General features: G+C 35.6%; 2 protein-coding genes across 2 annotated transcripts in view; one reads left to right on the top strand and one right to left on the bottom strand.

The window, feature by feature from the left end:
* LOC126859452 (zinc finger SWIM domain-containing protein 8 homolog) overlaps positions 1 to 11,530 on the bottom strand; it is a gene marked incomplete at its 5' end in the record, with an annotated part of 47,263 nt that extends 35,733 nt beyond the window's left edge. The window contains one exon of the mRNA XM_050610751.1: positions 11,143 to 11,530. Coding sequence (XP_050466708.1) covers positions 11,143 to 11,530 — 388 coding nt within the window. The remainder of the gene's footprint in view (positions 1 to 11,142) is intronic.
* A 2,794-nt stretch (positions 11,531 to 14,324) lies between these two features.
* On the top strand, positions 14,325 to 17,409 carry LOC126859245 (double-strand break repair protein MRE11). The gene is made up of 12 exons (XM_050610327.1): positions 14,325 to 14,523; positions 14,634 to 14,805; positions 14,895 to 15,031; positions 15,118 to 15,308; positions 15,390 to 15,591; positions 15,683 to 15,940; positions 16,005 to 16,086; positions 16,175 to 16,319; positions 16,401 to 16,564; positions 16,644 to 16,770; positions 16,849 to 17,073; positions 17,158 to 17,409. The coding sequence occupies exons 1-12, from the start codon at positions 14,424 to 14,426 to the stop codon at positions 17,224 to 17,226; spliced, it is 1,872 nt and encodes a 623-aa protein (XP_050466284.1). The 5' UTR covers positions 14,325 to 14,423; the 3' UTR covers positions 17,227 to 17,409.
* The last annotated feature ends 63 nt before the right edge of the window (positions 17,410 to 17,472 follow it).

The raw sequence follows: 17,472 nt of genomic DNA, 5'->3' as shown, positions 1-17,472 counted from the left end.
CGTAAATTCCATCGATCAAACTAACAATGAGAACGATGACAACTATACTACGTATCAGAAACGAGATACTAGATATTTTTACGAAGAAATCCTTGAAGCTATATGACATACGAGTATGCTTTCAAGCGATTTATCTCATTGGCCATTCCGTTTCGAAGTGCGTTTTTCTCGGTAAATTGCAGTAAAAAGTAAAAGAAGGAGAGAGAGAGAGAGAGAGAGAAAGAGAGAGAGGAGAGGGCTGAATGATCGCATGGCTTGCGTAAGAAGGAGACAGCTCTTGGGGATCGGAGTCCGATGCTGAGCCAGGTGCATTGACTTCGTTCCGCGGCAAAACCGGATGTTTCAGCCGACTACCTTGCCCTATCTTACCGCTGCACTTTTCTTCTGATTCGGCCTTACAGACCGCGCATGGTGGGCGCTTTGTTGTGGTTATTTGTTTCCTGACACAAAGCAACCATGCTTATTGCGTTCGTGCTCTCGCACCTAATGGAAGTATAAGATATCAACAGATCATCCAATATTTTCCAGAATATCTTCCGAGCATGTTATATATATATAAATAATATATTTAAATATATTTTAATTTTCCTTTTTTTTTTTTTTTGATAATTTATAATACAAAATTGATCATATGAAATGAAACGTTTTGATTTGAATAATATTTGAGCGACGAAATTCTTTTCGAAATTTAGAATATTTTTAGATTTTTCTCCTCAAAAAAAAAATGGTGATAAAATATTTATCTTGGGAATAACTATGTCAGATTACACGGTACGAGTGAAGCCAGAATTTTCACCGGCGTAATTTTTTTCTCCCCACAAACCACTCTATCGCAAAGTTGCTCCAATCGCGGTAAACGTGTTTGCGAGAAAAATACGCGACACAGCTTCGCTTATCGACGGTCCTCGTTCTACGGCCCTTCGTATGCAGTATAGAGATACTATCGCACGAGCTCCGAGACGGGCATATAAATACTAACGCCGAAAGTCGTGAGCCTAACGAATAACGCGCCTTGTGTGTTGTGTCCCGCCGCTCGTATTCTTTGTTGTACCGGACGAAAGTGCAATGACCGACCCTGAACCAGAGTCATCGACAAAACAGGCAAGCGATTCGTTATTGTCTCGTTCTCCGTTTAACCCTGCTATATCTCGTTTAAAGTACGCTATGGATGACGCGTGAGCAAAGAAAATGTCTTTTTTCCGGATGATTCGGGATATAAAGTGGCCTATGCAACGACTCGATCAACAGATATTTTGATGGAGTTGCTTCGACAACATCATTTTTATTATTTTAATTTAACATAAATTGAAGCACTCTCTTTTAAATTGCTAAAATAATTCCATCCAAAATCGTACTAATCAAATGCGTTGGATATTCCCTTCTAAACCCATATTTTTCATACATCAAACAGTTTTTTATAGTGTCTTCAGTTTTCGCAAATACTAATAATAATTATGTTTAATTTTAAAAATGTCGCCAGTAAATAAATTAATAAACAAGTATTTATACGACTAAACTGGCAATTTATTGTTTGATTATTATATCACGACGTTTCGACCATATGGTTTTGGTCCTTATCAAGTGAAACTAAAATAACAATACTATAAATAATGATAGTCATGTTACAATGAAATAAATAGAATTAAGCACTTACGTTATAATTAAAAAGTAGAAAGAGAAAAATCGAAATGTCAAACTGACATTGTGTCAACCACTATGTTTGGAATACTGAGATCGACTAAACGACCTTTATTAATTTATCGTATATGTTGTTTAAATTCTCTGTATCTTTTTGGGAGTTAATAGTGTTGTCAAATTTTTTAATAAAAAACATTTCAGCTATTTCTCTTTTTCTTACATGTTTTTCGTTATCCAAACATAGTGGTTGACACAATGTCAGTTTGACATTTCGATTTTTCTCTTTCTACTTTTTAATTATAACGTAAGTGCTTAATTCTATTTATTTCATTGTAATATGACTATCATTATTTATAGTATTGTTATTTTAGTTTCACTTGATAAGGACCAAAACCATATGGTCGAAACGTCGTGATATAATAATCAAACAATAAATTGCCAGTTTGGTCGTATAAACACTTGTTTACTAATAATAATGATAATTTTTAATAAATTATTTTATATTTTTTATTGCGTGGATCATTCTTTATGAAAAATTACTTTTATAAATAATATTTAGCCATCTTCATGTAAACGATAAAGTGATCATGTTTCATTTTATTTAATTATAAATGAAGTCCAAAATCTCCTAAAAAAAAATGGTGATAAAATATTTGCCTTGGGAATAAATGTCAGATTACACAGAAATTTTTTTGAAAAAAAAAAAATGTCTATTATTTAAAGTTATAATAACTCAAATCCAATAAAACGAAGAAGGATCAGCTTTAAACAAACATATAATTTCGCTATAGAAAGAGAAAGCAAGAAAAGACGGACGCAATAGAAAGAATCTCGCGATTGTTATTAAAAGAAACTTTTCCAAGAGAAAACGGCATATGAAGTAACGTCACCTTAAATTAAAGTATACGAGAAAGCATTCGTTATTCCCACACAATTTACATCGATCAGTATATATCCTTCGAGAAAACCAGAACGAAATAATATGAGGTAATACGATCTAATACTAGATGTTCACTTTGTTTCTTCATAAAAATGCAACCAATTAAGCATCGTAACAAAGTGACAATATCGCGTTTGACGAACATTAGTTACGTACGAGATATAAATGTCATTAATTCTGTCATAAACAATTCTTCGAGAGTGTTGCAGGTGCAATTACAACATCCATATTGGAATAATCGAAAATAAACATATGCGCAGTTGCAGCGGATTCATTTTCTCGTCGAGAAAAGAACACGAATCCGAAGGAGAGAGCCGCGAGTGCCACGAGAGAGCAAACCCTTACGTTCGCCCTAACGATTCTCAAGGTCCGATCCGATTCGTAATGAACACAAAGACCAAGTCCGATCGTGTTTTTCACGATCGATGGCTGTATCGTCATGCGACTTTGGTAATTAAATGCGAGCGATGCCAAACGCTGGGAGTGCTGCGCGCCCGCCACTGTACGCGGACCTTCGGTCTGCCCTTTCAAGGCGACAGGGGCTATTTGTTCGCGGTAGGACGTAACATGTACCATGCGGAGTGCGGGCGATGTTTCATCGGCATGGTAAGGTGAGAATTCGAAGACGAAGTTTGCCGGCGAATCGAATTTGCGGCCGTCGTTAGCGCCCGTTTCTGATTATTCTTCACTTGTTTCAAATCTCTCGTGTAATTTATTTTTAATTAAAAAAAAAATGCCGAGATAATTTCTTTTTCATCATTTAAACGAAAAGGACTAGCTTTTTTAACTGAGTTCAACAATGCAAATGGATAATAAAATCTTATTGCTCGTTGAATTTCAAGTAGACATCTTAATTAAGATCTTTAAAGAAAGTTTAGAACGTTAATTTGGCTTAATCGTTAAAATATTCAAGAATAAAAATTATAAAGTAGCGAAGAGAGAGGTGATATTGACGATAAAATTTTTGTAAAGAAAAAAAAAAATCTTCAAAAATTGTCAAGAATATATTAATAAAAAGGATGTCGCGGAACACGTGTACAGCAATTATCAAAGCTGACCCAATTCACACGGTTTCTTTACGCACATTAATATTATGTGTACACGCGTACATCTATTATATATAACTTTGACAAATCTTAATGCTCAAGAAAAGAGTTTCCGGTTGGGAAACGCGTCATCTGCTGTGATTTGAATCGTGCATTTCAACGAAAGTACGACAAAAGTACTCTCGGATCCTTCTCTCTACACGGCCATTTTATCCGACTGTTCCGAGACTTTCGGACGACACGAGGAAATCGTGCCGCGAGGCAAATTCGCAAAACTTTCTCTCTCTCTCTCTCTCTCTCTCTCTCTCTCTCCCTCTTTCTCTTTCTATTTCTTGTCGCAACTGAAATTTCCTCGCGAACGACGACAAAGCTCGTCGGTAAGCTCTGTGTAACAATAGCTATTAAGTAGTTTGTTTGCATCGAGGAATTCGCTTCGAGCGCTTCATTCCTATTCGACTTGACGAGCCTTTAAGGATTTCCAAGGATGACGATCTCCGCGTAGCAGGCGGTAGTCTGCTCCTCTGCATTTACATTTCTGTGTAGCGATATTCCAATTTCTCATTTTCTTGATTATCCTGCTAAAACTTCGCCTCGCAATTAAATGAGAGAATATAAAAGAACCGAAAACCGCTAGATCGTCGCCTCCACGTTTCTATAATTAAATATAAGTCTCCGTAGAGAAAACGCGTGTCTGACAAGCATTAAGATACTTACGCTTAATGTATGTACAAACATGCGAAATGGCGACTTGCATCCGCGCGATATTTACAACAGATGCGCCAGGTTACTGGCGCTTACAACATTTTGACGATACATTCGAGATTGCAAATTTAATTTCGATACTCTTGTGAATCGCCCAATCGTTATGCGCCTGATATGTGAATGATCGATTGATCCATTAGCGCGGTTATCTACAACGCGCGTTCTACCGCATAACGAGAAATAATTTATTTCAATTTCCTACATGTCAATATCTCTCGATACGCATACGGCGAACGCATTTGCAATACGTCGACCCGAAGCCGCTGACCCGGGACAAGGAAAAATCGATACGCGCTATTAGAGGGGGAAACGGCAGAATAGCGATAATAACAAAAATAAAATTTTTTATTAAATTAAACGTCCGAAAATTTATTAATTTTAACGCTATTATCGAATTATCATTTACAAAACATTCGCTATTAGAGCGGATCACAGTCTGGAATAAAAAAATCTATTCAGCAAACAATAAGTGTCTATGTATACACGTTCTCTTCTGTGTTAACTCTGTAAACTTTTATTGGTACACGGAATTCAGTGTTTGATGATTGAAAAATTCTCACGATATTACCGAAATAAATCTTCCCTATGTTACGACAAATTGAACACATCTTGGCAAAGAACGATCGTCTAGCGCGCGCGATACCTCAAGAACACACACTTAGCGCAATTCAAGAACATGCAACAACGGACGAGAACGCGCGCATCTGTTGCCGGAACAGTAATTGCGGTCGCGAGCTGGATAAGTACGGGGATGTACTCACGTGTGCGGCAAACTGCACATTCTCGTCTCCTTGTGCACAGGATCCCCCCCTCCTCCCTCCCTCCCCCAAGTAATAATAATATGTTAGAGGCTGCGCGACATACGATATAAAAAAGGATCAAATTATACGTCGCGAAGATCGTTAAATTCTATTTTAATTAATAAAATTTGCATGTATTTGCATTTTATTTCTCTGCCATTTGTTCTTGTGTGTTCAAGTCTATAAATAAAACTCATTGCATGATATAATTCATATAACTCAAGTGCAAATTAATTAACCGCACGTGCTTTCATTACTATCAGTCTCTTGTGTTAACGATCATATATTTTTTTTTTCTTCTTCTTTTACTATATATGTACAGCGTGTCCGAAAATTCGCGCAACACCCTTTAAGGAAAGGTAGAGGGTGTTATTCTAAACAGAAAAGTCTTGTATCATTTTTTTCTATAACGCTCAATAAAAGAGTTATTATTGAGTCTGGCCAATCATCGCCGATCTTTAGTTGGACGCACAGTCGGTGAGTCGCGCGCCTGGTAGTGTGCGTGAGCGCTCAGATGTTATGACAGTTCACCGACGTGCGCCCGGCTGAAGATCGGCGATGATAGGCCAGACTTTACTCAATAATAACTCTTTTATTAAGCGTTATAGAAAAAAATGGTACAGGACTTTTCTGTTCAGAATAACACTCTTTACCTTTCCTTACACCCTTAAAGGGTGTTGCGCGAATTGTCGGACACCCTGTATATATATATATATATATGCGAAAGCGCAGTTTCCTTAAATCAATCAATTTATATTGTTACTACTGTATATATGTAATGAAAAAAATCAATCTTAATATAAAGTTGAGCAAATGTCTATATTAAAGATATATTACTCTGCTTGTTTCTTTGTAGATTTGGATTAGACTCAAGGAGGTATCGTTGCAATTCACACGGATTAATATCGGAGTTACGCGCCCCTGGTCTGAGCGTACATTATATGAGAAAGACCCTCACCCTCGAGCCCAATAATTACGTAGGGGAGACGCGCTCCATTGTTCTACGTTAGTTCTGTAGCAGGTAACGTGAGTACTTATATGCCAGTAGCTTTCGCGAGAAAACGCGCGCAGACTTTACGTCATTGCGAGAATTCTGTAAGCGGGCTCCTACATACACACCGATCGATATTACTGCACGGCAATTTTGTCAATCGTCAATATATCAACAGTAATACTCTCATTCTGCGATACATCTCCCGCGAGATACGATGATATATCGATTACTCAACGTTTCGAGAGAAGCAAATTAAGGTAATTTGGTAATATTTCGCAACTTAATTTCTCCTTATTCGCGTATACGGAGTCGAATGTAACGAATCAGACCAGAAAGAATAGAATCGCGCCTTCAAAACTCTATTTAATTACACCCATTGTTAATTACACGTCACGATGGCTCACTGTGTAAAATAGAGGCAGACACAATCGTCCGATACGGACAAATCTTGAGCTTGTTCTCGCGCGAAACTTAACAATGTATATATATATATATATGCATATTTAAGTAAGACCGAGAAATACGTGCATTCAAGTCCCATATACACGCCTGCGTCCCGACGTGCAATCTCGTTATACGAATCGCTCGATGACTTCAATGCTAATGCTTGCGCACACAAACGAACGCTGATTCGCTCATCGATCACTGTCAAGCCGAGTCCTTCGAACGGGATACGCATGTACGCGCGCGATTTATATTATACATAACTGTGCGCATGTATACGTCATTCTTAACGTTAAAAAGTACTCGGCAATTCATTCGGCGGAATCAATCTCGAGCAACAACATCAATATGCGTTCGGATGCAAGGAATATTGCTCCACCCGAACCTGATTACCGTGTAATATTGTACGTTACACGATGTAACACCACCAAATTTGCAATCTCATAATGGGATAAGTTTGAGATTTTAGTGACGATGTTTAGATCATCGGCTACCGAATTACGTGTAGCAACATAGTTTCACAAAGTCGTTACATAATGCTTACTCTAATTTGTTAACAAGATTTTAGAATTAGAAAGCAATAGCACGTTTTTGTTACATTATGTTTCTTACATTTAACAAAATAAAAATGTGTTTTTTTTATATTATGTATTTTAAATTAAATTTTTTATAGCAATAAAATGATTAGAATAACTGTCAATATTCCACTGTCGGTAAAAATTCGAAAAAAATATAATTATGTACGTGAGCGCACACTCGATATATAACGTCATGTAACGCAGCGTAAAAATGTTCTTCGCAAAACGTATTGTCAATTGACGCGATTCAAGCATGAAATATTGTGAGCGAAAAAAGAAAATAAAGAAGCAAGAACGTTGAACAGAGGATGACGGATAGAATATAACGCCCGCATGTGAAAACCGTACATAGAGACGAAACTTATATGCTACATGTATCTAGAAACGTATATGTGTGTGTGTGATCGTACATCTCTCGCAGCTCTCTGAAAATGCGCCTCCAAGCATTCAATCTAACGGAAATTTATACCCAGCACCGAAATTCCGAAAGGAGAGTCTGAGGATTATCCACGTTAATTCGTTAAATTGTTGATGAAGTGAGATTAACGATAGTAACGAGTGAACTAGCGAATATCTTATTTGCAAGACATTTATCCTCCCTTGAATAATAAAAAAAGAAATAATCTACGCAATGTAATGAATTATGAATTCATTTCCACAAATGTCGGTAAAAATAAAAATGTAAATAAAAATGCAAATAACTTTATAGCTTACAGCGAGTTCGTTAGAGAGGAAGAATAATTAAATAACACTATATAAAATAACTGTACAAAATAAACACACAACATGCATAAATATAAACATACATACGTATATGTATGTACATATTTATATATCCAAGAAAAATATCATTAATTTAGCCTTTTTAATTTTTGTGAAAAGTTTTATCTGTAGAACAATCGTCGCGTTCTCCTCTTATGAACGGTCTCTGCTTTTAAAAGCGAATATAACGGAAGTTTCATAAAAGTTTTCAATATCGCGCGTTCTGTCTTTATTAAACTTTCCAGAAATCCTGTTTAATTCTTAATGAAGGTACGACCATAATTTCCCTCTGAATACCGACAGGAGTAACAACACCCGTTGTAAGAAAAGTTTTAGTCGTCAACGTTGAAACGTTTTTGCAAAATACGCGCTCCAGAGCTATACCACTTTATGAAAGAAGTTTTATACCGAACAAAAAAGAAAGAAATAAACACGCAAAGCAGTCTGTTGAAATTGTTCATGCCTTCCATCGTTTGACAATTTTAGTGCCCGGAGAAATGTAGAAAAGAGCAACGGAGATTTGCATTTATCCTCGAAGGGAACGAACAACGAGCGCGGGACGCTCGTGTGACAAAGTTAAAATTGCATTAATGCATTCGGTGCGCAAACAAACTGTGAAAACTGTTTGCAAACTGTGCAAGTAATTTGCATGATTGTATATGTCCGCAAATAATTTTACTTTTTACGGAAAGTCGATATATATATATATGTTTGTCATCGTTGAAAAAAAAGATTTTTATCGAGTCGAAATATTTATTTTTTTTCTCCAGCTATCTTGCATATCGAGCAATTCGTTTTCTCACGCATATGCAAAAAAGGTATCATTGACAATGCACTTATTTAATGCAGAATTTTTAAATTTAAGAATAGTCACGAATAATAATAATAATAATAATAATAATAATAATAATAATAATAATAATAATAATAATAATAATAATAATAATAATAATAATAATAATAATAATAATAATAATAATAATAATAATAATAATAATAATAATAATAATAGTCACTAATAATCACTAAAGTCTATTTTATCGATCCCTTACTTGTCATGCATTCGCGCTAGTTGGATTCGCGTTAACTCCTTCCCAAAATTATGTGTGTGATCAAATTTCCAATCTTATTCCTTTCGCCATTTATATTTCAATATTATATTATTTTTCAAAATGGGAAAAACCGAAAGCTTTTGAGAGTTTTAAATGAGAGAAAGAGAGACAGAAGAAGAAAATATAATGCTTTCTTTTGCTTTTATATCACCATGATTTAGCGATGATAATCACCGAAAGCGAACTGTAAATTCAGCCTTAAGCTTTATCCTGAATTAGTCTAATTGAAATTCAAACTATGGTATTACAGACGTGATCGATATCTCAAACTGCGATTTACGTTAACGGTGTACTGGCTGATGCTATTAAAATTTGCAACTAACCGATAACACGTCCACTACTTCCATACTACCACAACTTCATATTTTAAATCTTTTTCATGTAAACGGTTATCTTAGTAAATGAATATATATATATATATATATATATATATATATATATTCATCCGGAAATAAACTTGAAAATATATTTATATATATATATATATGCATATATATTATAAAAAGCAGAAAGAGATAACCGTATTCTCTTTTATTTGTTGTATATTTTTATATAAAATTTTATATATATATATATTGTGAATGCGTCTATATAATCGATAATAATAAACCGCGCAAAAAGAAATATATAGAAAGAGAACCTTTTCTCAAGTATTTCAAGTAAGCGCAGGAGCCGTGCCACCGCTTTCCATATTACGTGCGATGTGTACAATCATATGAGAAAGTGGATTCGAATACTTTCATCTCGGACGTATCGATTTTATTGCATTAATTCATCCGTAAACTTGAAAAATATTTATAAAATAAACCCGAATACACAATGCGACAAATATATAAATCTACGTAAAGTTGTGTATCTCGAGAGACTGAAAAATCTTTTAAATATATATATATATATATATATATATATATATATATATATATATATATCGTTAAGATAAAACTCGATATTTAAATGCGATTCCAAGCTCATCCATGAGGGCATTTTCCGAAAGATATTCGCATCTGTCAGGATTATTCAGTTAATGCAGAACGCAACGTGCACAAAATCTCGAAGCAGAAATCGAGTGACTGCGCGCTTGATCGAGAGCGAGTAATAACTTTCGTTTACTCTCTCCCTCGCCTTCCTACTCTTTCTCGTTTCGATTTGGTCTTATTCTCGGCCTTGATCGTTCCAGCATGGAGCAAGGACCGAAAAGAAAAATAAAACATGAGCCAATCGCGGCTACGAGGATAGAAAACGAAATGAAATCTGTCGTGAGTATACGTGAAGACATGGAAAATGAAAAGTAACTACATCGTAACTACATGTTTTAGATATTTTTCACTTGTTCGTCCAAGCGGAAAATGTACATACATATACACAGTCTGTCCAAAAAGTTTCCAAACTTTTATTGAAATTCACTTTTAGGGACAGACCGATTGCAATTATATATATGACTATCGATTAATAAGTCTAAATTCGAAAATGTTTTGAGAAAATTATTTCAAAAATAAATATCTATCATATTACTCATCCGACTATATCATCCGAGTAAACATTATTATCTTAAACTTATTATAAATATTGGTCAAGGTAATTATTTTATTTTTTAAATTTTCGAAACTTACGAACATTGTAAACATCCATGTACATACATATATTTATATGTAGTGACGTTCAAATTGAAAATAATAATATTGAAAATATAAGTAGAAGATAAAAAGATATATAAACATATGAAAAAAATTGTTTTTTTTTATTGATCGTAGTATTTGTTTCATATTTGAAAACATTACTTTTGATGATTTGATAATTTTAATATATTTTTATTTGATATTGTATTATTGCATTATTGCTAGGTTTGTTAATAAAAATTTGTATAAATTGATCTTTAAAATATTTGATCGAAATAATTAGATTAATTTTATTGTAGACACATATATATCGACTTTCAATCATTATAACCTTTATAAAATTAACTTAAATCAGTAGGAAAAGAAAACCTAGAAATTGACATACCAAAAATGGAAAATAATTGGACAGTTAAACGGTCAATTAGGAGAAAAAGATAAGAGGCGACTCACCTTCGCAGAACTTCTTGGAAAGCCCGAACGTGGCCGTGGGCCGTCTCCATCCTCGCCAATTATTACAAAGGGATTCGGGCTCGCTGCTAAAACTGCACAGGGAATCCTCCTCGAAGCGGTCCGAGTCATCGAAGGAGAAACGGTCGTTCTCTTCCCACTCAATTAAATGCCCACCGGCCGGCCCGGCGGCCTCGTCCGCGACGATTCCGGGTTCGGCGGCGGCCGTCCCCGCGTTCCTCGAAGCCGCGCCACCGCCGGCGGCACCGCCGTTGTTACCACCACTACCTCCGGTTCTACCGCCGCCGGTTCGTCCGCCGCCGCCTCCGCCGCCGCCGCCGCTGCCGGAAGACCGAGCCAGGTTGCCCGCCAGTTTTAATTGCCGTGCGAATCAGCACACGCGATCACCACACCACGAGCGCGTCCTCGACGGTCACCTGCCACAACGGTCTCCGCCACGACGAGTCTCTCCTGTGCGATCACTTAGCGGGATAGGCTCCACCACCGCCGTGCTCCGGGGAAGGCTGCACCCGAAAAACAGCCACATTTCGATATATCGTCATCGCTCTTTTACTCCTCGTCTCCGCCTGATTACAATTTCAACGCGACGGTGCCAGGAAGGTCTCGTTCGCGAAAAAAACTTTCATCGACGTTCCTTTCGAATTCAACTCGATAACCGACACGCGCGGATGTTTATGAAATAATCTTACTTATATTACATATGTACAATATTTTTCCGAGATTTTCCGAAATGATTTCTGCCACAAGGGAGATATATGTAACATCGATTATAATGATAATGTTTCTCGAAACAACAGAAAATTAGTTTTGAAAACGTTGCTTCGATATCATTTAAAAGTAATCGTGAATGTTGGTTATTTCTTTTAAATCACGAACAAAATCGGAATAGAAGCGTAAGAGAAGAGTCGATTATAAAGTACATATTTCCGGTGATATAATATAAAAATTAAATAGTCCATTGGCTTTATACTTAATATATGTAAATAAAAAAAAATATAATAAAAACTTTGTAAGATTAAAATAAATTGTAATTGTAAGATTAAAATAAAATCTATGTTCCCGACAAAGATAAAAAGTATTACTTACGAAAACAGCTGATCGGTTGTTCGAAGTGGCAAAGGCATTGAAATACAAAGGCCAATGATACCGCGATGATCATACGTTATATAGCCCGATTTAAAGTATAGTTGAAAAATAAGGTCACGGAAATCAACAAGTTTTTCGCGAAAGCTTCGCTCGCGATCGCTATCGCTATCGTTCAGTGTGTGCGCGCGCACATACGGGACGCCGTATAAACGTTTCGCGGAGCGCATCTCGCCGCGCGTCTCGAGCAAAAGCAAAGCGGGAACAGCTGATTCACGTTACCTCATAGATACGTATTGATTTTTCACCCACGGAACTCGCGAGCCTCTCGTTACGCGCGAATACTACTCGTCGCCGACTCGTGCGAGTCGCAAGGAACGCGAGACGAGAACGACACGCGATGCCGAACATATGTCAAAAGGCGAATCGTTAGATTAAAATGATACAACATCTACAATTCGAACGAAAGAAAGAGAGAGAGAGAGAGAGAGAGAGAGAAAGATACAGACGCGATATATCGATGACGCGACGAAGCGATGAACCGCAAGGACCTTGGCAGGTCGACAGACCCGCGCCAAGAACGTGCAACGACCCCAACACCGTGCAACCCCTCCGTCTCGCTCCCCCCTCGCACCCGCCTCCTCTCTCTCTTTCTTACGCCTACCATCCCGCGAGAAACTCACGCGCGACTCTCCCCATACAAGTATATTTATAGAAACGCGCGGACGCACACGCGCGCTCTTTTGTACACACAACATACGTACACACACTCACACACACACACACACACACACACACACACACACACATCGGGAGTGCGCTCGCGCGCGGCTCCAACCCTTTTCGCTTACCTCCACCCCCGGATGCGAATGCGTCCGAATGTCCGTCACCAGGCGATGCACCGCCTCACACCCCGCTTCTTATCAGCACCGCGTCTACAAACGTCATCGAGCAAGCTGTACGTAATCGCTGTTGTGGAGCGAGCGACGAAACACAAACATATACGCACACAGCGACGGCGCGTTCGAGTAGGTAGGTAGGACAGCTGAGGAGCCGTCAAGTGCCCCATCGATGGTTTCTCTCTCTCTGTTACATTCGAGGCATCGCCGCGCGTGCCGTGGATCCGCGCGCGTCGTCGATCCGGCCGCGGAACTCGCGTCAACGTCACCGCACGTCAGGATCTCGCGGCGTCGGTTTTGCCCAATGTCCGCGCACCGTTACCCGCGATTGTGCCAGCCAAAGAGTAACGAAAACTCCTGGGCTAGCCTACCCCATCGACGACAACAACAAATATGGCGAGAGCGTACACCACCTCCCGCACGTTCGCTGCTGCGACTGCCGACTGAGCGACAGATGGCGCTGTCCGCTTTCCCCTTCCCCCACTCTCTCTCACCACCGCTCATTACGATCGCTCCTCGGCTAATCTCGGTCATTTTCGCGGACGACAAATTCCCGCGTTCCAGCTCGCTCTCTTTGTCCGCGTTTAAATTTTTGAATCTTTCATTGACCTAAAAAAAATAATAAATATATATTTCTCAACTTTAGAGAGAAACCAGATAAGATATGAATCTCTTTTTTTCCCTTTACGTTCAAGCAAGGAGAATACTGCTCTCTAAACAGTAACGTGGAATTTTCGAATTTCTATTTCTTAAATTGGCTCTATTTATATGTATAAGAGAAAGAAATGTGTTTTACTAATCAGCGTTATGATTAAGTAATGTTATTGTGATTGCAATTACCTTATTTCCAATGAAAGAGTTCACAATTCTTTTTTTCAAGATTGCAATTAAATATTCCTGTCGAGAATATAATTATTACTTTATTAATTAGCAAACAGAGGTGCTCGAAAGAAACACGTCATACAGAGGCCATTAACTTGATTACAATCAAGGAAACTTTCCAACAAGAAACACAGTTAGATATAATGTCACAAGATTGGCTATCGAATAGAGAATTTTTAAAGTCCCGTAAAATTTTTCTATTTGATAGCCAATCGTGTGGCAGTATATTTCTTGCTGAAAACTCCCTAAATCGCAAATTCTCTATTTTTGACACCGTCGCATTTCGCGCCATTATGAACTATTCTATTATCTGAAAAGGTAAAGATTGATAAAGATCGTAAGCGTTAGATTAGAATGCTAATTAATTATTAGGTGTCATTCAAATAACGAGTATAAAAGATGTCAGAATCTTCCAGTACACATGTAGATCCGGAAGATACTATGAAAATTTTAGTAGCTACTGATATTCATCTTGGTTTCGATTACAGTAAAAAGAGAGGTTTGTTTTTATGACGCATATTTTCAGCATCAAAATAATATCAATTAAGAAAACTTGATAAAAAATGAATTTGTAATTTAATATAACATTATTAATCTATTTTTCTAAAGGAGGACACTCCGACGACAGTTTCATAACATTCGAAGAAATATTGAAGTATGGCAAAGATAACGAAGTTGATTTTATTTTGTTGGGCGGAGATTTATTTCATGACACTAAACCAACGCAAACTACGTTACTTAAATGTGTAGAATTGCTAAGGAAATATTGCTTAGGTACTAGGTTAGTAATATTTGAAATGAATTAATGATGAAGAATTAATAAAATATTACAAAATAATGTTATGAATACATATATCATATTTTATGCAGAGAATGCAACCTGGAATTTTTGAGTGATTCAGAATTGGTATTTCGACACTGTGCGCAAAAACATGTAAACTATGAAGATCCAAATTTAAATGTTTCAATGCCAATATTTACTATTCATGGAAATCATGATGATCCAAGTATATAATTTGTATTTAATTTCTATTTATATAAATTATATCTTTAGGACAAATATTTATATGTGATATATTTTGCAATCTGTTAGGTTTTGGTACTGTCGGCTCAATGGATGTATTATCAGCAACTGGACTTGTGAATTATTTTGGGAAATGGACAGATCTTACTCGTGTAGTTATACCCCCATTAATTCTAAAGAAACGTAATACATATGTTGCACTTTATGGTTTGAGTTATATTAATGATCAGAGATTATCTAGATTATATAGAGATGAGAAAGTACGTTTACTATAAATGTATATTATATCTCTTTATCCAATTATATCATTTAATATTAATGATAATTTTATATGAAAACAGGTGGAACTGTTACGTACCAAAGACATAGAAACATTTAACATATTTGTTTTACATCAGAATCGTGTCAAACATAGTGATCACGCTTATATACCAGAAGGTAAATTACAAAACTCCCTCCATTTAATTATTTGGGGTCATGAACATGAATGTCGTATTAACCCTGAATTTAACGTAGAAGGTGGATACTACATTTCCCAACCAGGTAAAATTGTATATTTTTTTTTCTCATATTTGTGTGATATAATATTTTAGAAATTATATAAAATATTGTAAATTAATTTTGCAACTTTTAGGAAGCTCTATTGCCACCTCTTTGTGCGAAGGTGAATCAAAACCTAAGCACGTGGGTCTTTTGAAAGTAAATAAGACTAATTTTAAAATGAAAAGTTTAAGATTAAAAAGTGTTCGACCATATATCTTTGATAATATGATTCTTAGCGATCATGACATAAAAGCACAGGATTGTATTTCATTAACTGACTCTATAAGTCATTATGTAGATCAATATATCGAAAATGAGCTTATACCCAAAGTTGCTGAGCAACTCACAGGTAATCACTTTGTTGAATCTCATATATATTTTCACTACTTAATATTAAAAATGAAATATTCTAGGATATCCTAATCAACCGAATCAACCTTTAATTCGGTTAAGAATATTTTATAATAATGATAATGAACAATTTGATACATTAAGGTTTGAGAACATTATATTAACTTTATTGTATTATTATATTTTTCTATTTTATTCGCATTTTTAAAGAAAAGAATGTATACTTTTTTAGTTTGGCACAAAAATACTGTGATGAAGTTGCTAATCCAATGGAGATGATTATATTTCGTAAAATAAAAAGTGGAGAAAAAGCAAAACGTACTTTTAATGATGAAAATGATGATTTGGATGATATTACAGAATTATTCCAAACAGATGTAAAAAAATACTTTTAATTTTTGTATACTGAATAGATTGTTCCATATTTTAACATTGATTAGATTTTTTTCTTTTTGCAGATAGGACAGGATTGGAATAGTACAGTACCAGGAGGAATCAAGAAATATTTTGATATGGAAGAAAATAAAGATAAATTAACAGTATTGACTGTAACAGCATTAAATGAAGCGCTAAATCGATATGTTGATACAGGTGACATAGATGCTTTTAAAAATATTGTAAGGTAATTATATAGTGATAATTTATTTTCGGAATGAACCATATTCTATCTATATCTAAATTGTCATATTTTCATTTGCTAGCGATCAAATGAAAAGAACTATTGAATATGTAAAATCACAAAACAGTGAGAAACCGGAAGATATCCGTAAAGAAATTATAAATTTCCGCGATAAAAGACTTTCAGAAGAACAACAGGAGCAGAGTAATGTAATAACATTTATATAAGATATTTATTTGCATTGTATAACATATATGGGTTATATTTTTATTTACTAATTTTTACAGGTTCAAAGGGCATTAAACAATCCAACACAAATAAATGTTAAAAGTGTACAACAGTCTCGCAATGTTGAAGTTATAACTGATAGTGATGATAGCAATGATGATTCAAATTCAACCAAGACTAAAGGAAGAGGTAGAGGTAGAGATCCTAGAGGTGGCAGAGGATCCAGAGGAAATCGAGGTGGAAAAAAAGCTAATGAAAGAAACACTTCCATTGAAAAAATGCTGGTATATATTGTAGTAATATATTATTGAACTATATTATTGCGTCTATTTATAACGAATATATTTATATTTTATAACTTTTTTAAGATTTCCAGAAGTGCACAATCAAAACAAACAACTCGCGATCGCTGTATTGTTATAGATGATTCCGATTAATTAATTATATATACATAAGTGAAGCTATATATATGAGAACAAATATTTTTTTTCTATATATGTATTCAAAAATAATTATTATTTTATATTATTTTATATATATAAGCTATATATATGAGAACAGATATTTTTTTCTAAATATGTATGCAAAAATGATTATTTTATATAAAATCCAATAAAAAAACTTTCTGCATTTTTGATTCTTTTATATCATAAAAAAAATATGAAAAGCATATTTTTTTTTAA

Source organism: Cataglyphis hispanica, chromosome 3 (genome assembly GCF_021464435.1).
Source record: "Cataglyphis hispanica isolate Lineage 1 chromosome 3, ULB_Chis1_1.0, whole genome shotgun sequence".
Classification (NCBI taxonomy): domain Eukaryota; kingdom Metazoa; phylum Arthropoda; class Insecta; order Hymenoptera; family Formicidae; genus Cataglyphis; species Cataglyphis hispanica.
The sequence above is the reverse complement of the archived record's forward strand: the minus strand, read 5'-3'. Positions and strand labels throughout refer to the sequence as shown.